Source organism: Pezoporus occidentalis, unplaced genomic scaffold (assembly GCF_034315485.1).
Source record: "Pezoporus occidentalis ecotype Australia unplaced genomic scaffold, CSIRO_AGI_Poc_V1 ctg16, whole genome shotgun sequence".
Taxonomy (NCBI): domain Eukaryota; kingdom Metazoa; phylum Chordata; class Aves; order Psittaciformes; family Psittacidae; genus Pezoporus; species Pezoporus occidentalis.
In genome coordinates this window covers 8,486,246-8,511,269 of record NW_026913425.1, presented here as the reverse complement: position 1 = coordinate 8,511,269, position 25,024 = coordinate 8,486,246, and the positions used below count along the sequence as shown (strand labels likewise).

General features: G+C 38.8%; 1 protein-coding gene across 2 annotated transcripts; it reads right to left on the bottom strand.

The window, feature by feature from the left end:
- Positions 1-3,958: 3,958 nt before the first annotated feature.
- On the bottom strand, positions 3,959-23,755 carry LOC134160489 (uncharacterized). Of its 2 annotated transcripts, none has more exons than XM_062612562.1 (7): positions 23,535-23,755; positions 20,056-20,219; positions 18,095-18,217; positions 15,991-16,062; positions 13,577-13,665; positions 11,950-12,042; positions 3,959-4,592 (listed from the first exon to the last, which is right to left on the bottom strand). In XM_062612562.1, the coding sequence occupies exons 2-7, from the start codon at positions 20,165-20,167 to the stop codon at positions 4,404-4,406; spliced, it is 678 nt and encodes a 225-aa protein (XP_062468546.1). In that variant the 5' UTR covers positions 20,168-20,219; positions 23,535-23,755; the 3' UTR covers positions 3,959-4,403. The 2 variants fall into 2 exon arrangements, with proteins under 2 accessions (XP_062468546.1, XP_062468547.1); XM_062612563.1 differs by having other exon boundaries at positions 16,015-16,062; positions 23,535-23,751.
- Positions 23,756-25,024: the final 1,269 nt, after the last annotated feature.

The window sequence follows — 25,024 nt, the reverse complement described above, 5'->3', positions numbered from 1 at the left end:
AATCTCTTGCTTTAACACAGAATGGTTGTTCTTAAACTCACACTTAAATGCAGTCATTCTTTTACCAGTTTTCAGTGTTTTTCACTGTAAGTGTTGATTTTTTTTTTTGTTTGGTTTTTTTTTTCTGTTTTTTTTTTTGTTGTTGTTGTTTTTGTTGTGGTTTTTTGTTTGGTTTTGTGTTTGTTGTTTTGTTTTTTTTTTTTACTGCAAATGATCATTCCCTCTCCATGATTGAAAGAATTCTGGTTTCCTAAAAAATTAGCGCATAGATTCTAAGACAATATAGTCCCCTCTATTAAATACATCATTTTGGTTAGGTTTTTTTCAGGTTAACTAGCATAAGGATCACATTGTTTATAGTTATTGATGTTATTCTCACAAAATTTATTCTAACAAGTCATAAAGTTCTAGAAGTTATATATGAAGGATACTTGCATTAAATTGCTCTGCAGCAAATAAAACTTGGTATTTTTTTCAAAGCACAGCTTTTGAAGAGGAGAAAAAAGAACAAAATATTTCTATTAATATTGTAATAATTGTCACATCTGCTAAGTGAAAGTTGAATATCAGTACTGTTTTGAAAATAAACTGCAAAATAGTAATTATGTTTCTAATTCAACTGTTAAATGCATTTGATAAATGGGTTTGCATTCTAAGTGTTACAGGCTATATTTTTCTAAAAGACTCACTGGTTTTCATTCTCTGTTTTTTAAATAAAATTTCTACATGCTTTCTTCCTCACAAAAGAAAAACTTACCTACCACTCCTGAGACATTGAGATTGGTGGGAATACAAAAATGTCAGTTTGAAGAGTTGGTATGAGCAAAACAAAAATCCAGGAAGAATTAGGATCCAGGACCTGATAACTTGTTTTTCTGTGTACATCTACAGTTACAAGCTGCCTGAATTTATTGTGTTTCCTGAGAAAAATTGTAAAATGACATTTCTATATTAGAACTCACATCTGAAAAATTACCAAATTACCACCGCCACTTTCCATAAGGGCTTTTGTCCCTTAAATGGTTAAAAAAAAATCTTATTTTTAAGGTAGATGGTAAAAGTACAAAATTCTGCAAAGAACCATAATTTCAGTTTTACGTATAAAACAGATTCAAAATTCACTGCTGTTAAGGATACTTTTTTGCTGACATCAGCAACGGTGATTTCACTAGTATGCTTTGTGTGTGCTTCATGGTGAATTGTCATCATTTCATCAACTTACCATCTAGAGAGCATGTGCTGCAATTTAGTAAGCTGGTCACATTGCCAATAATAAATCATAGAATCATAGAACGGTTAGGGTTGGAAAGGACCTTAAGATCATCTAGTTCCAACCCCCCTGCTGTGGGCAGGGACACCTCACACTAAACCATATCACCCAAGGCCTCGTCCAACCTGGTCTTGAACACTGCCAGGGACGGAGCATTCACAACCTCCCTGGGCAACCCATTCCAGTGCCTCACCACCCTAACAGGAAAGAATTTCCTTCTTATATCCAATCTAAACTTCCCCTGTTTAAGTTTTAACCCGTTACCCCTTGTCATATCACTACAGTCCCTAATGAAAAGACCCTCCCCAGCACCCCTATAAGCCCCCTTCAGATACTGGAAGGCTGCTATGAGGTCTCCATGCAGCCTTCTCTTGTTCAGGCTTGAACAGCCCCAACTTCCTCAGCCTGTCTTCATATGGGAGGTGCTCCAGCCCCCTGATCATCCTCGTGGCCCTTCTCTGGACTTGTTCCAACAGTTCCATGTCCTTTTTATGCTGAGGACACCAGAACTGCACACAATACTCCAGGTGAGGTCTCACAAGAGCAGAGTAGAGGGGCAGGATCACCTCCTTCAACCTGCTGGTCATGCTCCTTTTGATGCAGCCCAGGATACAGTTGGCTTTCTGGGCTGCAAGTGCACACTGCCGGCCCATGTTCATTTTCTCGTCGACCAACACCCCGAAGTCCTTCTTCACAGGCCTGCTCTGAATCTCTTCTCTGCCCAACCTGCAGCTGTGCCCGGGATTGCTCCGACCCAGGTGTAGGACCTTGCACTTGGCATGGTTAAACTTCATAAGGTTGGCATCAGCCCACCTCACAAGCGTGTCAAGGTCCCTCTGGATGGCATTCCTTCCCTCCAGCGTATCAACTGAACCACACAGCTTGGTGTCATCGGCAAACATGCTGAGGGCGCACTCAATCCCACTGTCCATGTCAGCGACAAAGATGTTGAACAAGACCGGTCCCAACACCGATTCCTGAGGGACACCACTCATTACTGGTCTCCAGACAGACATTGAGCCATTGACCACAACTCGTTGTGTGCGGCCATCCAGCCAGTTCTTTATCCACCGAGTGGTCCATCCATCAAATTGATGTCTCTCCAATTTAGAGACAAGGATGTCGTGTGGGACAGTGTCGAACGCTTTACACAAGTCCAGGTAGATGACATCAACTGCTCTACCCCTGTCCATCAGTTCTGTAGCCCCATCATAGAAGGCCACCAAATTGGTCAGGCAGGATTTCCCCTTAGTGAAGCCATGCTGGCTGTCACCAAGCACCTTGTTGTTTTCCATGTGCCTTAGCATGCCATCCAGGAGAATCTGCTCCATGATTTTGCCAGGCACAGAGGTGAGACTGACTGGCCTGTAATTCCCCGGGTCATCCATGTGGACTGTGAAGTGGTAGTGTATCAGATAGTGAAATGGAGGTGGACTAGATGACCTTTAAAGGTCCCTTCCAACCCATACTGTTCTATGATTCTAGAAATTATTATACCTGATATGTAACTGAATTTATTGTGCAACATAATAGATAGTGCTACAATAATTTAATTCTAGTGTAATGTATGCTGAAGTCAATATCCAGAGTTTGGGGTTTTTTCTTCCTATTGACTTCACTGAACTCTTATCATATCCAGAAGTTGTGTCATTTAGGGAATACTCAAAAGCTGTCTTCTGTTCAGGCAGCATTGGGAGCAATGGATTGATTTTCACTGTTTGAAGAACACAACAAGCCCAGCAGTGAAACTCCACACTGCTAGTAGCAGGGGGTGGGGAGGAAATCTTTCAAGATCTCACAGACCTTTGGAGTTTGGTCTACTGTAGATAATTACCTTACTGTAATGGGCATTGGTGTGATTGACTGATGCTAGGATTCCTGTTTCAGGTATGCATTGTTGATTATATTTACAGAGAACAATTCCTGCAACTGCTGTGTAGTTTGTAGGTTGTTCCACTGCAACTAAGCAACAACTTCTTGGCATGGGTGCATGTTTGTATATAAATATACACGTACTTGCATCAAATGACACCTACTTGCACCAAATGACTTGCATCTAAGAAAATTGCCACAAAATCACAGTGGTACTACATGCACAGCAGTGGAAAATCAGATCTTTAACAGTTAGTGATCCTGATCACTTTTGATTTGTCTTCTTCTGTATTACAAATGTTTTGTTCCTTGCAGGGTATGGCCTGTTGACATTTGTGTGCCAGCATCTCTTTCACACTGATACACCCTGTTGGTAAAAGGCAGGTGCTCCTCTGTTGTACCACATGCAAGTGCCGAGTTTTTACTTTGTTCAGTCCTTTTGAACAGTTAATTCTTTTTCAGGTGTTGCTCTGCACTCTGCTTTGCAGCTGAACATGACTGTGTTTCCCTCTATGATTCAGAAATGGAAGCCAATATGTCAGAGCAATTTTCTGCTGGTATTCGTAGGCATATGCTATGCCTCATCGGTTCAATGTGCCTCCTCTCTGCCTGCACATCCTGAGTCTGTTGCTTAGTGTACATTTTCTTAGAGAGCTGCCATACAGGATAGATGCTGAAATTGCATAATGGAGTATATTGGCTGACTTAGAGCTACAAGGGCAGAGAGATCTGCCTATCCTTCATCTTCTTCCTTTGTTCTCAGACCTGAGACACCTTTTCCACTCCTTTTCCAAAGCCAGTCAGTCAGACAGGACATACACATATGCATTTAATAACTTCTAAATCTTTTCTTCTGAAGTTCAGGTGAGCTTTTAAGAGACATTTTTAAAAGTAAAATGTTTACCACACAGAGAACTAACTGTGCTTTGTGTTTCATATCCATGTATGCTTCCTTCTTTTTCCTGTCTTTGAAATATCCCCCGTGTATTTTTTCCCTTTCAGAAGAATTCAGCTCCTTAAAAGCATAACTGTGCAGGTAAGACAAAAAAAGACTGACCAATTAATATGTTTTTCAAATCTAGCCCTTCTCTTTTCCTATTGAAAGTACAGAAATAAAGGATGGTAATCACGCAAAGAAACTACAAAGAAGTGAAAGTTAAGCCAGGATGGAAATTAGATGATCTCAAATTTCCTTCTTTTCTGCTAGCTTCTGTTATTATACAAGTTGTTTGGGCACCTAGGCCACTGCAAGATAGACAAGTTACTTTTCCTGTAAATATGACACCCTGAAGTAAAAATTTTTGTCCTCGTTGGGTTCTTTGTTTTCCAGCTTGCGAATATCAAGCGAGTCATCTTTCACATACAGGTAGTAACTTGTGTCTTCGTAGCACTGGAACTGCACTGAATCACCTTGGTAATGCATGATGAAAAAGTGATTATCTTCACTCAGCTATGAAAATACACAAAGTAAAGAACATAAGTTATATTTTAATATCCTTTTAAGAGGTTTCCATGTGACAAAAATTAATGGTTTTTCTGGCTTGTTTTATTTTGAATGCTTTTCTCCAGTAACACATACTTACTAATTTCTAGATAAATCTTTGGCAATACCTAATCATTTCGGGAGAGATTCTATCATAACTATGAGTAAAATAATACCTGCCTCCCTCAAAGGACTGAGTATTTCCAGACCCAAGCATTCTTTTGCTTCATAAAAAGACCAGCAGTTTTCCTCTGCAGTATACCTGTTATTTGGATCATTTAGGATTTTCAGCTGATTATTTTCTTATCACAAACCTACCCCATCAGTTGTCACTAGCAACAAAATGTCAATCAACAGTTTTTCTTGCCTCTTTTGGAGTGAAATTGGAATGTTTCAGTCTCAATTACTCTTAATCAATTTTTCTTTTACCTATTATTTTTCTCTCCAGTTTCCAACACACTTTTTTCCAGATACATCTTTGGAGGAATGGCTTTTGTCAAAACAGCCCCTCTGTGTGTGGGAATGTGTCTGGGCTCTCTAGGTACCTTCAGGTGAGGATGGAAAAACAGTTACCAGAAAAAACCATGTCAGAGAGTGGAAGAGGGCGTGCTGAGAGATAGCCTCTGAAAACATAAGACCTCGGGTCTACAAGCCCTGTTAAATCTACAAGGACAGGTAAGGTCAGGATACCAAGGAGGTGCTGAACCAGCCCAAGGCCTCCAGCACAGACTGGCACCCACAACGGATCATGTAACCCACACCACACCCAAGAAAGCAGCGGTTGCTGTGGGAGGGCAGACTACAGGACAGTGTTTGTAAGCACGCCCGCTGACACAAGGCACTGTGTGCATGAGTGACCTTGTGCACAGCTCCCTGGTGTGGGTACGAGGCCCTGCTCTCAAGCGTGTGCACTGAGTGAGGGAGTAGCTGAGAAGACTGTGTGAATAGTTACATGCTGCTAATAGTAAGAGCTCAATTAATAAAGGGTTGAGATTTATGATTCCCCCAACTCAACCTCTTGTCAGGGGGCAGGGAATTTATACCATCTTTTGCAGAAGGCTGGGGTGGTAAATGAATGCGTCACAATCAAATTATTTCATCTTCCCTTTTTGAGTAACCTGTTTGAACACCCTCATCCTACCTACAGGACAGTTCTATAAATCTGACCAGTCTGGCATATTACCATAGTGCACAATGTTTAAGGGGACCTCTGAAGTGAAACTGAATGCCTGGGGGAAAGGCTTGCAGCTGTGCTACAGATTACAGCATTGGCAATAATCACCCTTCCACAGAAGGAGGAATGTGTCCTTTCAGCCATTGTGACAAAAGGGGACATAAAGAAAATGTCCTGCAGGTATTATAAAGTACATGAAAGCAACTTGAGGATACACCTCCTGTATTAACAAAGATAAAATAAGGAAGAGCTAAAACATTCTGTCCTGATCAAGCCAGGCACAAAGGAGTGAAGGGCACACTACAATCTACATTTTGCCTCAGATGAAACAAGGCACATGATCAAAAACTGCATGAGGCATAAAATGATGAAAAGTGAACAAGCAAAACTGAGCTGCAACCTCAGTTGCACCAATGAAGCTACAGACCTTGGAAATATTACAAATTAATTGTAAGGCACTTTGAATTTGTCATTAAAATGGGGTTGAAGACACACCAGTGTTTCAGTTACTGCTGAGCAGTCCATGCACAGCATCATCAAGACCTTCTTATTTCCCACTCTGCCCCAGCAAGTAGGCTGGGGGTGGACAAAAAAGCTGGGAAAGAACACAGCTGGGACAGCCATCCTGGACTGGCGAAAGGGATATTTCATGCCATATGTCATGGGGAGCCATAAGGACTAGTGTAGAGAAAGAAGAGGGTGCGGATATTTTTTGCTTTTGAAGTGGCTTTTGCTCAGAGACTGGCTGGGCAATGATCTGCTTACGGGATGAAGTAAGTACTTCAGCGTCACTTGAGGGTTTTTTACCTTCACATATTATGCTGTCTTTCTCTTGACTCACAAGTTTCACTTTCACTCTTGCTATTCTCTCCCCTGTACCCCTGGAGGGGAGTGGGATTGAGTGAGTGGCTGTGTGGGGGCTTGGCTGCTGGATGTGACCAACACACCTCAGTGCTTTTCTTTCCACAGATGGTCCTGTCCTGACAAGTGGCAGGGCTGTGGTTCCAGCCCTGGGGCAGTCGGTTCCAGGCATGCTGGATATCCCTTCACATGAAAGCAAACTGTGGCCAGCACTCTGCTGCCAAAGGGATCAAGAAAAATGCTTTGGCAATGTTAGCTGTAGCATACACTGACACATTTGACTCCCATTCATATTGGAGCTCTGGACATCTGATACAGCAGCACTTGGTGGTGCTGTGACTTTTCTCAGGCCAGAATAGTTAACTTCTGCACTCCACTAGATTTTGACATGGGCAATATGGGACTACTGAAGGGTGAGTGAACTTTGCTGATCACTCCTTCATTTGCCAGTAGATGAATTAAAATTTTTGAGCCAAAAAAAAACCCAAACCCACAAGCTGCATGCTGGGTTGATCCCAGCCAGCAGCAGAGCACTGTAAAAATAGCACTGGTGTTTCTGACACGATCAAAAGTTCTGAACCAACATAATTCTGTGGACCTCACCTGCCAGATTTTGCCTGTTTGGAATTCCATTTTCTTTATTATGAGCTATTTAACTGAGGGAAAGAGTAAGTCCCACAATCAGATAATGGAATCATAGAACAGTTTGTGTTGGAAGGGATCTTTAGGATCATCTAGTTCCAATCCCCTGCCATGGGCAGCGACACCTCACACTAAACCACATTGTTCAAAGCTCCATTCAACCTGGCCTTGAACACTGCCAGGGATGGGGCAGCCACAGATTTTCTGGGTAACCTGTGCAACAGTGAACAACTTCTTCCTAATATATCTAGTCTAAATCTACCCTCTTTCAGTTTAAAATCGTTGCCCCTTGTCCTGTCACTACTTGCTTTCATACGGAGTCCCTCTCCACATTTCTCCAAGGTCCCCTTTAGGTAGAAGACCACTATAACGTCTCCCCAGAGCCTTCTCCAGGCTGAACAAGCCAGGCTCCCTTGGCCTTTCTCCATAGCAGAGGTGCTCCAGCCCCCTGATTATATCTGTGGCCTCCTCTGGACTCACACAAGCAGGTCCACATCCCTCTTGTGTTGGGGGCCCCAGAGCTGCATGCAGCACTGCAGGTGGGGTCTCATGAGAGCAGAGCAGAGGGGCAGCATCACCTCCCTCAACCTGCTGGTCACGCTCCTCTTGATGCAGCCCAGGATACGGTTGGTTTCTGGGCTGCGAGTGCACACTGCAGGGTCATGTTGAGCCTCTCACCAACCAACATCCCCAAGTCCTTTTCCTCAGGGCTGCTCTCAATCCAGTCTCTGCCCAGCCTACAGTTGTGCCTGGGATTGCCCTGACCCGGATGCAGGACCTTGCACTTGGCCTTGTTGAACTCCTTGAGGTTTGTGCTGTCCCTCTGGATGACATCCCTTCAGTGTGTCAACCACATCACGCAGCTTGGTGTCATCATCAGACTTGCTGAGGGTACATCAGTACCACTGCCTATGTCACTGACAAAGATGTTAAACAGGATCAGTCCCAACACTGACCCCTGAAGGACACCACTCATCACCATTCTCCACTAGCACACTGAGCCATTGGCTGCAATTCTTTGAGTGTGACCACCCAGTCGATTACTTATCCACCAAGTGGTCCATATGTCACATCTATGTCCCTCTAGTTTAGAGACAGGATGTCATGTGGGACAGTGTCAAATGCTTTGCACACGTCCAGGTAGATGACTTCAGTCGCTCTTCCCTTATCCACTAATGCTGTCACCCTGTCGTATAAGGGTCTTTCATGACTATATAGCTAACTTCTGACTTAATTTGTCTGTCTTGTTTAGTTTCATCCAACTATTCAGCAAACTAGAGAGGACCCTAGAATAAAAGCTGTTAGAGCTCTGAATGGAGGTATGAGAGTTGTAGCCTTTCAGACCTCAGTCTACCCAGCCTGGGGAATTCCAGTCAAAGTTTTGGGAAAAGTGCATCCACCTATCATAACCTAATAACACTGAGTTATCCACCAAGGCAAAACATGGAGAAAACCAGCCAGATCTAGTGATAGAATTATTGACTTCATTAATCTTTTCAGAAAATGTTCCAAGTTGAGAAGGAATTTAGGAGGAATCAACTGAGGAAGGAAAAAGGAAAGAAGTTTTGAAACTGAGGGAAAACTGAGTGCTACTACTACTTAATAAGAGCTGAGAGGGTTAAGTATACAGATACAAAGGTCTGAGTGTGATAAGGTATCATGAACAGTAAAATACTATGGTTGAACCAGAACAGAAATAACACTGAAGGGAGATAATACATGTATGGACTGAAGTAGATGTGTATTTCTCCAATAACCAATATACAATGGCTAAACCCTCCACTTCTGGAATGTAATTAATGAAAATGGCAAAAAAAAAAAAAAATTAAAACCTATTCCTACATATAACAACACAGAATGTGATCAACTTTTGTTAGTAATTCCCTCCTCTACAATTTTGCCCCCTGTACTCCCTCCTCCTACAATCTGTTTAGCTCTCTGTGTCCCAAGGATACAGGCCCACCACTGCTACTACATGGCTGCACAATTTTGGTCCAGACTTCTAAGGAAACTGCTAATTTGTGAGGCAGCCTAAAAGAAGAAAGAAGGGCTGGGAATAGTACCAGTCTAGCTGACTAGACTCCAGGTCAAATCAAGCCATTGATGCCAACAGCGAATGCTAAGTAAAATTCACTTCAGCATCATGTGTGACCTATATCAAGTGACAATGTTTATAAATGTAATCTTACTTGCGCTTAAAGAGACTGTGTTGGCTAGTGGGAGAATTATGTATAAGGGGTGGGAAACATCCCATCATTGGCAACATGTTGTAGGGAGATAGTTGTGAAAACATTTTCTATTGTGTAGCTAAAGGGAAATACAGTTCTGTATCTCTTAATTCATTCTGTTGTGTGGTTAGCTGCATTTGTTTGTATGACATCATTAATTATGATATCCATGCTCCATTATAGAGTTAAAATAATTACCATTATAAGTAAATGTGAGCCTGCTCCTGAGTGAACCACTGGTGTTGGCCTCTGCAGATGGGTGACTGCAAGCACGTGCACTGCCTGAGGGAGTAACTGCACATACAATGCAAAGAGTTTTCCACTCTTACCAACATAGTGTTGCAGTAGATACTGGCTGTGGTCTGTGTTACCTTCCTTAAGGTTTGATCCCCCACCAGAATAAGATGTTATTATAAAATAATTATTTGCTGTTACAAGCTGTTATTATTTTGTGTTAATAACAGCCTAATTGCTAAAGGAACTTTCAATAAATATTGATTGTGAACTCTGCCTCCATAAGCCTTGCTTACAGGAATAGAAATTTATAGCACTCTATGCAACTCTTCCTGCTGGTGTAACAGCAGGCTCCACAGATTCTCATGTTTCTGGTAATTCTACTGGCAGCCTTCCAGTAAAAAGAAAATGGCTCTCTTTAAGACTTACTATTACTTACTATTTCTCCATCTCAGTTGACTATTCATCCTAAGGACAGTGGGAGCTTAATTCATCACACCAAATACTATTTCCTGTCCAGTGTACTCACTCCAGAAGGTTTATTAAGAATCTCATGGTCCAGACTTGATTATGATTTTGCCTCTTGACTTAACTGGATGTGGTTCAAGTATAGGCTGCTGGTTTCTCCTCACACAAATGAGTAGTATTTGTTTTAATTCTATTTGAAGATATCAGCAAGAGACCATAACAAGTAGATCACTGTCTGTCTTGCTAGGTAATGAACAGGTTCTCAGAATCAGTTTTTCATTTTAATTATCTATTTAGAAACCCAGAGTGATGAATAGGTCTCTACAGGCAACTTACAGATCTTCTTTGCAGCTGTCCCCCAAACTTGCAGCCATCAAACACTAATTCTTTCCCTATGAACAGCTCCACAGAAAAATGACACATCTTCATAAAAGAGTATGAAGTACATTTTAGAAGAATGCAATATGACTGTGATAGTTTATATCACACAAGGACTAGAACTAGAAGTTGCCTTATAAATTTCCTAAGCTGCCCTGCTTTCTCCTTGAATGTAGAGCCAAGGAACGTTAAGTGCCTCAGCAGGAACTTAAACTGAAGAACTGACATGGATTTTTCAGGCCCAGTAAGGAGAAGTTTTTTTCATTAATTATTGAAAAAAATATACAGTACTGTAGCTCATTCCTTGAAAGACCGTTTCAGAATGACTTCAAACAAGAAATTTGTTTCAAATTACCAGAGTTCCTTTCTGATTCAGGAGAAATTTTAGGCATGTTAGAAATACTAGGCTGGGAATTTTAGGTTTTCAGTGTTTCACATTTGCTATTATGAAGTTCTGATCCTAGATAGCTTTAATTTTGCTCAGTGAAATTGGAAAGACTGTCTTTTCAATTCCTTGTGTAGCAAGTTCCCTGGACTACTATTATTAGTTATATTTCCTTAGGTTTTCATTTTCTCCAGGTTATAATGTCTGTCTAAGGTATCTTACAGAACAAGTAAACTACTTACTTGTTCTATAAAGTACTTACTGTGTTCACAGTATTTTATCACTGGCTCTAGGAAAGAGCCAACAAAATCAAGCTTTGGTCACAAAAACATATTAAGAAACCACCTGTCTACCTGTATTTCTATACAGAGTGCATTAATCCTGGTTTATAATCATCTACTGATGAAGAATTCAGTTTGATAGTATTTCAGGAACTACTTACTTTTAATTTCCTATTTATATTAAATTATATATATATTTTTAATGGTTTCGTTACTTCTCAGTAGTTTTTGACAAAGGGTTCACTATTTCTGTAAATTATCATTGCTTTTGTAATCTGACCCTTCTAGACCTGCTAATACACTCATTCAGATTTTCTACATCTCATCTAAGAATTTGTACCTGGTGAAAACTGTTTTGTATTTCCCTGTATTTTATATAATACTACAGGAAACATCTCTGTCTTTCATGTTTTGATTGAAAGTCAGATATTTTTCCTGTACATTAAAGGACGCACTCATACATTCAAGCTAAGTCAAAAGTACAGAAAATTTCTTATTCTCCTTTTTTTTTTTTTTGAGGAAAATACTAGAGATCAGCTGAAGTTAGAAAGCAAACAATTTGTCACTTAGTGAGTAACAGCAGGATGCATTTAGCTGCACTTCTCACAAACCTGTATTTGCATACACACTCTCTCAGACACACATTTTTACATGTTCGATCATAATCAGATACCTGTTTGACATCAGGATCTTCATGGTTGCATGTTTTCATGTTGCATTTTTCCACTGAAGGATAATCTGGCTCTGAACTGCATGCTTTTAAGACCTGTGTTTATAACCACCCAGATTGGTAATTTTGTCTTCATATTTAACTCTTTTAATCCACTGAATATCTTATTGATTCTAAAGAACACTCCTTTTTTTAAAAAAAGAGTAAATTCTATTAACGATTAAATTCAAATTAGCCAAGATTAATAAATTGTCAAGCTTTCAAAACTCATCCCTGAATATATCCCTCTTTTACCATTTGCAATGCAAAATGGAGTGGGATGAAAGCAAATACCAAAGACAGTACTTCATTAGTACTGTCTAATGCCCAAATTCATTTTGCATTGCAGCCAAGACTGAACCATGCTGTAATACCAAATACCGAAATTTTTTCAGAGATAAGGGGACATCTTCCAAACCAGAATTCCTGACGAGATTAAGAAAATTAATTGTATTCTGCTGGGGAAAGAAAAGCCCATGATCTTTCAGAGGTTTTTACATATTTGGAGACACTAAACATGTCTGTCTTAATTTCCAGATAAGAACTGCCTTTAATTATGTAAAGAAACATAGTGTGGTATAACCCAGTACTTTAAAATACGTGGTTGAGAAGTAAAATCCATTAGGGCTCAACTCTTAGCTCTTTCCTTGTTTTGGCAAAACACCTTTGAAACAATTTGTGAAAATGTAATCTCTGAACTACAAAAATTCTTTTAAAAAGATTGCTTTTTCTAGGACAGAAAGGAAAATCCCAATAGGGTAATAGGCTATAAATATAATTAATGTATCTCACAACATTCATTTGCCCAGATAATTTCAGGAGATACATCTTAGGGAAAAATCATCTATGAATTAAAACCAAATGAAAAACATCAAAGACTTAATTTGAGGAAACATTTGATGATTTACATCACCATACCATGGCCAACATTAGATGAAGGGTCATTCTTTATCTCAATGTAACCTGTGTAAAGAGAGCTTCTTGAACCTTTGCCCTGGTTTAGCGCGTAAACTCTACATAATGTCCTTGCTCAAATGGATTTTAATAAATGTTATAACCCTCCAATATCGAAAGCTATCCTTGCCTGCTCTTCCTACCATAAGCAAACTTTCGCAAAACTGGAGAAAATGAGAATGCTCTCACGATATATGGTAAATGTTTAGAACAGGATACTACATTCAGCTGTATTTTCTTTTAATCACATTCCTTATCTTGTAATTCAGGTTGATTGAGAGAAATATATTTCCCATCTTAAACTTCTCTCTCTCAAAGACAGCATTCGTCCTCTTTCCTCCACTTTTATTTCTTACATGTTTTCTGGTTGAGAAGCCTCCTGTCCCTCCACAGACACTGGAACCAATATCCCTAACTGTCATTTAGTGATAGTATCAGCTACTTAACCTAATAAAACAGGTTATTGAAAAAATAGGATTTTTTTTTTTTTTTCCCCAGGAAGTACAGAGGGAGTTGGTCAGAAGTTGTGAAATGTGGAAGATGGTAAGTAAAAGAAAATTAATTTGAAAAGGTCGGGGGGGGAAATTGTCCTATAGTAAGAATGAGCAACCCTAAGTTACAAAGGAAATAAACTTACCTTCAGAGAAAGATGCTTCTTACCCTTGCACAATAGGACAAATTCATTAAGCTTTGATCTCTGAGTGAGGATCACCACATTTTTAGAATCTGTTTTACACAGAGGAGAATATTGTAATAAAATACGTATCACTTTATAAAATGAAGCAGAGCTGAAAGTATTTTGTACAGAAACAATATTCAGGTTCAATTTACACTGATGCATATAGGACTGGTAACAAATATAATCACTTTTGGTACCGTTGTCTTCTGTGGTGCATGTAAAGGTTATGGATTTATGATGCTTTAAGTTTGCCATATACACACTTTACTTTTCTATATTTATAGCTGTAGAATATCAGTCATATATTAGTATATAATATGAACTACAAAGGCATATAAGTACTTGATGCATATATGTAATATACATGCTTATGTAATATGCCTAAATATGCATACTATGGAAAATGTAGGATTTTTTTCCTTTTATTCTCTTCATGCTTTCTTTTCAAAATCTTTCCTCTGTCGTAAATGTGGGTGCATTGGATTTACTTCCTTTTCAGATAACACTGTACTTTCAGCTGCAGGAAATAAGAGCCTATGAATATTACAGGATACTCCTCAGCCTGATAAACTGACAATAGTCATTACCATACAAAAGCTTCAGGAAAAGGTAGACAGGTCAAGGGACCCTTTGTCGATTGACAGGGTATACAAAAGCCCATGACATCAATAATTATGCAATGATGCTATAACTGCCTGACTGTCTTGCAGATTTACTTCAAATAATACATCTTCTGCTTTTAGAAGTATCTTAGGTGCACTGTTTAAGACAAAAAAAGATTAAAAAAAAAAGTAGCAGTTATCTGTATGTCCGTCACTGCAGCAACTGAATGCAAACTTTACAGATGTTGGGTAATTATAAATGAACAGTTGCAGTTGAGGAGATTTTTTTTTCATATTACCTAAGGTATTTTTTTAGCCTTAGAAGGACATTCAGAATCAGGAGAACATAGTCATCCCACCTGGCTAATCTTAGCTGCTGTAGTCCTGGCCACAATTTCAGTTGCCCTGATTTACCCAACTGTAATGTTTTTGTGGAAGTCTTCTGAAAGAGTTTTTTCTGAGCCAGCTACAGCATGAAAATAGCATAAAATTCCTGTTAAAAAGCAATACACACTCCAGCCTAGTGTATTTTCCTCAATTTACATACGTATTCAGATAAATGTAGTGGAACGTAGATGGTCTAAGATTCTGCCATTGTTAGTACATTTTGTGACATCACCAGATTGCCTCAGCCACAGTGGTCCAGCTTCAGCTGTAGCATGTAAGAGGCACATCATCAGGCAAGAGAGATTTCATATCCATGTTGAGAGTGTTCTGACTTAGATGTAAGAGTGGCAACAGAAGAGATGCAGGAGTCCAGCCAATTCACCGGGGACACACATCAATGTGAGTTATGTCCTAGCTATCCTTGGCTTTCTCTGTCTGTAGAATTTACTGTGACTTGTTTATTCTTTACTTAGCTTGAGTAAATCCAAAGAAGTCTAATTTTCCCTGTCACCTCTACAAAACATGACAAGTGGTCTATCAGGCAGACACTGAATGGCAAAGAAAGTAAGGAATCTTCCCATGATTTCATATGTGATGCTTCCACTCTCTGGAGGCCTTTGGATGAATTACTTCACCTATGTGATTACTTACCAGAGTCTAAGGGCTGATTTTACAGATTCATGCAAAGGAAATGCTTTGAAATCAGCTAATACAAAAAAAAAATTCTTGCTTGGGTTGTCCCTGAAATGTGAAGCATTGGAATTTGGGAGGATATCAGTATCTTATACTGTAACCTAGAAATCCCATTTGGCCATTGTTCAAGATATGGTACTGGACCAGATAGGTATTTGCTCTCATCTATGACAGCAGCCCTTTATGGCTGAAATTGGAATACATTTCTCCTCTGTTGGAGAATACCTGGAACTAATATATTTTAGATTTTCCCAATAATTTCTTACTCTTCCATAATATTCAAAGAATGTATTTCCTCTTCCTTGACATCCATTTCATTTTGGGTTTCCTCTCCTGTTACAACAGGTCTTTGCTAGCTAAGACCCATAAGTCAGCAATACAGCACACACACTTTTCTTGGGAAAAAAAAAAGAAAAGAAGTTGGATTTTCTAGCTTGTATACATTATATTTCCTCATATACAAATGTCTTCAGTCCAAGCCATTACTTGCTAAGGCAAATTTTGTGACTTCACAGATTTTTTTCTTATGGAACACAGAAGGCTCTTTAATTTTTAGAGTTGTCCAGCAACCTGACTTAAATGAAAATCTGGTGTAATATGTTACTTCTCTGTAAAGTCTACATATAAATATTTACTTTTCCAACTCTCAAATGCCTCTTCAATCCCACGCCCTAACAAAGAGAATGATACCTTTTATTCTAACAGAAGTCTTACCAGTAACTGCTGATTCATTCCTGGTAAACACACTTAACCACGCAATATCTAAAATAAAAGATGTTTAATAAATATGTGGAATTGTTCAAATTTAAAAGCACTGTAAGCAATTTAAAGAATTATTTTAAAACATAATCTGAAAGAGACTGAGTAATAACAATTGGCATCAGACTACATTTCTTGCAGGTTTCTGAATTCATATAACCCCAGAAGACCGTGCAGTTAGACTTGTGAACAGGTACCCTGAAGTCTGAACTTTGAGGCTAATAAATGTATTGATTGAAGAATTATCTTTTGCAGAAGAGAATGCACCTGAGAAAACAGAAGTTAGTAATGAGATGTAAGGCCTAAAATGCTATTGAAGAGAAGCCTGGAAGTCTTTGGCAGCAGACGTGAGGACCCTAATAAGAAATGTAAAAGATTGGAAAATAACACATAGCAATAGCAGATGGTTTCTGGCTTTTCCAACAACAGCCTGAATCACTATCTGTGAAAACATCACTCACTTCAGGTCAAAGTCACAATCATCTGGGTTACAGATGTTTCCTAATATGTTGTCTGAACTGTATTGTCATGAATATATGTTTGCTGTGATTGTGTTTACATATACGAGAATATCACATAGCATTTTCTTTTTTTTTCCTTTTCCTCTAGGAACATCGGTATCTTCTGCATCAGGATTGTCATACTACAAATCTATTCACAAACTGTTTCTATTGTATACTTCTACAGATTGTGGTTCTGTTCATAAATTATCAATACCAATTGTATAGTTTACTTCAAAATTCTATGAAGTTATCAAGTAAAAGATACTTCAAAAGATATAAAGCACACTTCAATATGTTATCAGTGCAGCTGCCATTATTCACAATTTAATAGAATAAAAATAACACTAGCTTATAAATATATCAAAGAAGCCTTACTCTGTTTTTGTCTGAAGCATATATAATGGACTTCTCATTCCTGTGAAAGCTGAAGGTTTGTAAGAAATAAAGTTTCAGTAACTTAATAGCTATCTTAAAGATTTCATCTTTTTCCTGTATTTTGGGTAGAAATATGGTTTATTGGTTTTTGTTCTCCCTACTTTCACATCTCTGGAAAATGTATAATTCTAGAATAATTGCATTTGTTGTTATTTGCCTCTTATCTACTGAAAGAATACCCTCTAACAACTAATGTTCTGATGTTACTTATGATATCATTTTTAGTGTCAGAGAAGCCCCACTTGAGATAAGAGTTCCATGAAACATAAAATAATCCCCCAAATTCCAAAATCTCCTCTATTTTGTCTTTTTTTTCCATTTTGACCCTGTCTCTGAGGATTATCTTTGCTTTCACTGTCTTCATAGTAAATATCTAGACCTCCCATTGACTAAAACGGGGGTGAACAAAGTAATCTTCTTACCATCTATTAATGATAATACTGTACATACCGTAAACTGGAATAAAAGTTTTCTTATATCACTATTGATATTCATGAAGATGCACTAAAACATTATGTTTACATAAAAGATAGAATCACAGAATCATTTAGGTTGGAAAAGACCTTAGGATCATCTATGCCAACCATTAACACAGCACTGCCAAGTTCACCACTGGACCATGTCACTAGCACAGCATCTATGTGTCTTTTGAACACCTACAGGGCTGGTGACTGAACCCTTCCCTGGGCAGCCTGTTCCAGTGCTTGACAACCCTTTCGGTAACGACATTTTTCCTAATATCCAATTTAAAACTCACCTGGTGCAACTTGAGGTAATTTCCGCTTGTCCTATCACTTGTTACTTGTGAGAAGAGACTGACCCCACCTCACTACAACCTCCTTTCAGGTAGTTGTGAAGAATGATAAGGTTCCCCCTGCACATCCTTTTCTCCAGGCTAAACAACCCCAGTTCCCTCAGCGGCTTCTCATCAGACTTGTGCTCTCTAGACCCTTCAGCAGGTTTTCTGCCCTTCTCTGGACATACTCCAGCACCTCAATGTCTTTCTTGTAGTGAGGGGCCCACATAACAGTACATTAAATAATATCCTATAGTACTACGCATACAGTTGGCAAGTTTTGGTATAAAAAGCACACTACCTTCATGGGATTGTGAATCCTTGGTTGATATTTCATGGTGACCATCTTCATCTATGTCAAAATGCACTGTTTTTGAATCTTCAGTCAGTATATAGCATTTCAGTGTTTCTCGCAAACACAATGCTAATAAAAAATGAGACTTAATTAATTTTACTGGCAACAGGAAAATGGTAAAAATCCATATAAAAAGATCAAGTGTATTTTCACAGCAACCTTTGCTTGGCAATCTATGTATACTTGAACTATGGACAGTATAGCTAACATATAGTAGAAATCATACACGGGGTTTAAGCAGCTGCTTGAGGGGCTTGATGGTGGTATAAAGAAGGAAAGCATAGATTTCTTTTCTTGGAAGGTTATGTCAGTGAGAAGAGGAAATGTATGCTGAACCTTTTGGGAAGTTCACAGGTGCGAAAACTTCAGTTTGACAAAATGGCTTCCAATCCAAGAGCTTGAGGGATAGTGTAAGAATCTGGGAGTGTGGAGGTGAGGTGATGTGGACAAAGTCCAGACGGCTGTAGTGAAAGAGTTTGTGGGGATGGGAGTAATTTGAACATAAGAAAGGGGTCAAAATGGGGAGCTGGCTGGTGAATGAATTATTTTACAGTGGGGGAAAGACCTCTGTGAGAAACCAGAGCCAGAGCAAGGCTGTGCACAGGAGCCTGCACACCGAGAAACATGAAAAACAGAGTTAAGTGACAAGATTTCGTTCTGAGGAAGAGGTGAAACGGGAAGTATCTCTGCAGCATACTGTTTCTAGTCTAGTTTCTTTTATGTCACAGGTAGTCACCTCTCTCTCAGTTTTGCACTTTGAAAACTGGATCTGCATACAGACAAAAGTTTTAGGTTAGAGTGCTTATGGCTATAAAATAGTAGCATTTATTTTGGTGACCTGATGTCTCTTACTGAAAAAACCACAGGTCTTTGTAGCTAAAGGCTGTCTACAAGGAAGTGCTTCCCTATCACTACTGAACAAAACTGTGCTGTTCTGGATGTCAGAAGTATCTAAGCCCAGATTCTTGGGTGTCTGACACCTACAGAATAACTATGAGGCACAATGTTGATTATGTTAGGCCAAATACTGTTTTCCTGGAATAGGTTTTCTACTTTCATATTCAGTTAAGACATTTATCAGACCACACAGACCACACTGGGTGTGCTGTGAGATAAACAGTCCTTTCTTCACCAGACCAATTAGCCAAACAAAACAACAGGATACTCAAAATGCATCAGCAGAGACCTAACATTCTGGGAATGCTTGACTTCACTGAAAACTTTGTTACTCATTTTATATTGATGTAACTCCTCTGAAACATCTGTATTTAAGCAGACATTTTGAAAGAAACAAAGTTGTTTCCAAGAAGCTTTCTTTCCACCCTGTTTAGGCTGAGCAGAAATTCTGCACATGAAGTCAACAAAGAGATGGATGATGCACACCCTGACAGCCCAAGTTACACACTCCAGAAGTGGCAGGTCTGACACATCCTGTGTTGGACCTTCATCACGTGCATAGCTCATCCTCGTGTGGGCAAAGGTCTTCAAAGGCCTTTGATAACTTGATAACAAAGGCTACCAGGCTTCCAAAAAAAAAGGTGGATTGTTCTAAAAAGCAACAGGGCAACTACAATAATCAATACAGCAAACCTTCTAAAAATTGTTATAACAGTTACAGTGTGAGAATTCTACTTCCAGCTAGAATCACAAAAACTAGTACAGTGTCCAAAATAAAACAGTAGGCAGGCCTGCTATGTCATTCACTCTTGTCCAGCTAGGTAGAGACATACTTTAGGAATTACTCATCTGGATTTGAGGTGTGAAAAATCTAAATAATTCTAGATTATTTTTTTTTTTTTACCCTATTAGAGATAAGCTTTTCCAGATACTTAATGTGGTTGCATTCTGCTTTCGGTTGGAATTGTCCTTCCAATATTACAAACACAGCTTTCACTCAGGAAAGTTACCTGGTTTTCTGGAAGCTGTTTTCACAGTTCCCAGCAGAGATTTCCTCTTAACAGACTTCCTTTCATGGAACAACACTTCATATGGCTTTCTGCGGCCTGAGCGGAGCAGCATTGCAAGAGCACTTGAGAAACCCTGGTAACTCGAGTTGCTTCACTTTTCAGTCCTAAAGCAGGAGTTAGAACTTGTCAAAATATTTAATGTTTTGATTGCAAAACAACTTCACAAAGAGTATATTTACATATATAAATATATTTTGATACGTAACAGTTAAAAGAAGCAGGATAAGCTCAATAGATATTTGACTGTTTACATGACCAAAGCCTATGTCTTCCAAGGCAAAAACAGTGTATTTCCAATTAAACTAAATCAATTACCTACCTATACTTCCACAGAGATGCAGGTCACCATGGATATAGTTGTGTTGAAGGAATATATTTTTAAATACTTCCCCTTAGATAAAATATAGGCACTTCATTTGACTTCAAGTTAATTTATTTATGCTTCTCAATCCAAGGAAGAACGCTGCACTTTGCAAGCTGGATTGAAAATCATATTCTTTTTGTTCTTCGGAATACAGTTAAAGATAATTACCAAAGCATACATAAGTGATTGAAAATTATGATAAATTCAACACAGCATAATCTGACTTTCAGTAAAGACATGTAGCCATACTGCAACAATTCATATTTTCAAATGATTAATCTTTACTTTCAATTCAATAATTTGACTTTGGTGTGCTTTGCATCTCTTAAAATAATGTTGTATATGTGACTATATTTACAAAAAAAAAAAAAAAAAAAGAATGTTTTTCAGTTTTCAAAGGCTAGATGAACAAAAGGGAATAAAGTATTACCTAGTCTAGTGTCCTAAAGAGGTGCTGGTGTCTAGGAATGGAAGCTACATTAATTGAGGAACCACATAGGCAGCTAATGAGATATCCTGAAAACACAGCTTAAATCACTGCATTTCAGAAAAGCTAAGGATCTTAATTTGGTTTGAAGAAAAGGAAACTGGAATTCTCATATCTGCACACTCTCCTGAGTGTGACACTCTCCTGGTTATGACAACAGTTTATGTCAAGTGCAGACAGAAAAACCCAAGGAGCTTCATTTTGTCTGGTTCTCTGGGGGATGAACCAAGCAAAGATGTGTATAATTTTAGCCCCATGCAGCTTTGCATAGTAGAACTAAATATCAGTTATGCCAGAGACATCATGGTTCTGACACTGAATTCATGTGGGGGAGGGGGGTTCTGTCTTCTGGTTGAGTTCATTTCACTGATGGCAGAATTCCACTTTAAACATTTATGTGAAAAGGTAGAAATGGAAGAATTCTGTCCCTGGCAACTTTCCTGTTACTAGACGACAAAGGCTATCTAAGGCATTTTTTCACTGGTTTTGGCTCTTTAGTTGTAACTAAACATTCAATTAGGCTACTGAAAAGTGAAACATTTACTAGAAAGCATTAACTTTCTAGTAAAGATGTCTCATTTTTCAAATGTCTGATAACTTGTAGTCAGAGGTAGAAAGTAAAGGCTGGATCTTCTTCATCTGGCTGAAATTGTTTCATCACTGAGCGTGTTAAGCAAAAGGGAGCAACTCTGTAGTTTTCCAGAAAGTCCTAACTGTGACCTTCCTTCTGCAAACATGTAACAGAATCAGGCACCGCAGAGTATGGGGCAGTAATACCAGCTTGTGAATCTTGAGAGGCGTTAAGCGTGTTAGGTGTCCAGCATTCACAAAGCATCAAGACCTTGTTAGAATTAGGATGCTCAAAACAAGACAGTTAATCCCTTACAGAACATTCCTACTGAATACAAATGGAAAACATTACATAACATTCCTACTGAAAATAAGGGCAACTCAAGTTTGGCTGCATTTGGTCAGAATTTCAGAAGGTCCCAGTTCCTGATTCTTATACCCAGTGAAGCCATCAGGGAATGGTCTTCTGCTAGATTTTCCCTTCATATACTGCAGCTATTAATGCCAATGTATGTTGAGTTAGTGCTAAATGCTTAATGAAATGTTTTTTGGGGCTTTTGAGAACCATGCCAGCCTAGATCCAGAGTCTTGCATCCATACTATTTACACCCACCACTGCAAGAAAAGGAGGATGATTACAAGCCAAGACCCTGAAGAATTCCTGAAGAGGGAAGACCAGTTCAAAGAAATTTTCAGAACCTTATTTAGGAAGTGGATAAATTCTTAGGAAGTTTTCTATGGAGAAAGTTATACAGGAAATCTTGATATCTGAAGGAATGTACTTAAGTATTTCTGCTTGTTTGAACAAATAGAAAATGGGAAAGTCTGTGGTAGAATTTCACCTCGGTTAGCTCTCCAGAACAAAGAAGGCTCTCTACAAGACATAACAAAAGTTTCCATAGCTTGAATTTCCTCACATGTCCCTTAAGACTGAGTCCCATTTCAATAAGCCTTTTCTCTCATGTCACTACTCCCACTTTTTGCATTCTTACTCAGTTTTAAATATCGTGTGTCTCTCCCTATGTGTTTTTGTTTTGTTTTCTGTTATTTTAATCTCTCTCATACCCGTTTCTTCAGTTTGTTTCCCTCTTCTTTAATGCGTGTGCTGCTTGGAGATGGCTAGGAAGAGCTGGATACTGTTCTTGGCTGCAGACCTACTCCACTGTTGATTGTTTTGGAAACTTGGGTCTGTTCGTCTCACATCTAAGCTAAGCACAAGGGAAGCAGAAAACTGAAGCTATAGCTCTTGCAGCTGCTGAAATCAGATATACTTGAGCACATTCGTGGCCAATGGCAACAAGGTCACTGTAAAAGCAGAGGGAGTTTGAATTTTTTTCCTGCTACACAGACTGTATCAATGCATTTATATGAAGGCAGCAGAGAAAGTCTGTTGTATAGCTTCTCTTGCCCTCTTAGCGATCTAATTCGTTCTTAGCCATCATTCTCTCTTTCACTTAGCTACAGATACATGTGATAAAAAACTAGATCAAATTCAGTACATTAAAACAGGATTTAAAATTTTGGAGTCCATTCCCATGGTGATATGATCCAAATATTATCTCATACTGTCTTGGTACATTGATAACAAGATATCTCTAAGAATGCTTAAGGATCAGAACTCTTTTTTGTCGAATTTCTGTCAAATATATTGGGTTGCAGCTGACAGTTCTGCTTCCAAAGAACATAAGTAACTCCTCCAAGTTTGTTAAAATCTAACACTGGATTAAAATGAACTTCACATCCTTTATCCTTATAATATCCTTATAATAAGGCTATCATCTCTTTCAAATCAGACAGACTTTATTAAACCTATAAACTAGACACAGGAATATATAAAAATAGCTATGAAATAGTCTAATGAAGAGATTTTAGAAGAAAACCCTAAAGTCAACTGAGAAAAAAATCACTTTTTGTTAGAATCTTAACAAGCAGTCTGATAAAATAACATTAAATTGAAGCCTATTTAAAACCCTGCTGCTATCTTCTGCTCTTGCTTACCTTATTTTGCCTTTTATTGTCTCTTCTGGGATACTTCTACTCAGCAGAATGCTAGAAGCAGCTCTGTTACAGCCAATTTATTGCCTGAATGCATGGCAGGAAGCCAGACCTCCAAGTAAAATAAATGTCTGACGTGGACCCAATCTTTTAGTTTTCTACATTCGCTTACTACACCAATATTCTCCTGGCTCTAGCTGCTGCTAGCATTTCAGGAGTGCTGGAAATGGTAAGAAAAAACTTTTAACCATCTGTTTCTCTAAGATACCACAGAATCTGTCTTTTCCTGGAACTGTATGCAAATTTTAGCCATTAGTTCTGAATCCGCCTGAATATAGTCATAAATACCATTCTGATATTTTATGTTATTGATATTGTTCTTGCTAACTGCCATTTCTGCCAAGGCTGATTCCAGAGCAGGTGCTTGGTTTATGGTAGTATAGACATATTTAAGTTAGGAGTGTAATTTCAGTTGCAGGGAGTTTGAAACAAGTTAACTGCTTAAACATTTACCCAAGTGGGCTTTGCAGGCATTGCAACAGCAATAGTTGGACTGCTTCTGACATAAGTGAACTTACTTACAGTGGATGCACTGTATTTTTTTGCCCATAAAACCCAGAGAATGTTTTTTATCATACATCGCTCTTTCATTATCATATTTGGCATGTTGAGTTGGCTTTATCTATCTACCTACATACATTCCTAACCCCTGACTCACCTACTGGTCCTCTCCATTCATACACACTAGAGTTGTTTTATTATATAAGCCTTGAATTTTCAAAGGAGTGAATCATATTTTTATATACCTCACTGAAACAATGCAACTCCTCTAAAAAAAATTACTTCCCCCCCCCCCCCCCCCAACTTTTCTTAAAATCAAGCAGCTACTCTTTGTATCTAGAACTTGTACACTAAGTCAATAAAGTTCTATATTTAACCTGGTTTTGGTTTGGGAATTTTGGGAAAATTCTCTCTTATTTCATTAAGCCCACACTGGACATTGGTTGTATATCAGATCTGTAGAAATATTTTGTCAAAAAGATACATTTAATGACAAAGGAATTTGAAACTTTGAAATCTCAAGATTTTGCTACTACTCAAGCAGCCTGAAAAGTGTGGGAAGAATTCTAAATGTCACAACATGAGACTGTCACCTTCCTGGTTTTGTCTCTGATAGAGTTGATTTTCTTCCTAGTACCTGCTACAGTGCTGTGGTTTGGATTTAGCAAGAGAATAATGTTGATAACACACCAATATTAAAGCTATTGCTAAGCAGCATTTACACTGAGTCAAGGATTTTTTAGCTTCTCATGACACCCCACCACTGAGGAGGCTGTGGGCACAAGAAGCTGAGAGGAGACACAGGCAGGACAGCCGAGCCCAAATGGTCAGAGATATTCCATACCATATGGCATCATGCTTAGTGTATAAACTAAGGGAAAAGCTGTCCAGTAGCCGCTGCTCATGAACTGCCTCAGTCAGTGGGTAGTAAG

Bases quoted from the DNA above. Each gene is read 5' to 3' on its own strand.
- LOC134160489 (XM_062612562.1), bottom strand. From the start codon at position 20,167: ATGCTGCTCCGCTCAGGCCGCAGAAAGCCATATGAAGTGTTGTTCCAT. The intron at 16,063-18,094 runs GTAGTGTGCTTT...CTTTTATTTTAG, and splicing joins GGATTCACAATCCCATGAAG to ATATTGCGTGGTTAAGTGTG. The intron at 4,593-11,949 runs GTATCTGATTAT...GTATTTTCATAG, and splicing joins AAGATCCTGATGTCAAACAG to CTGAGTGAAGATAATCACTT.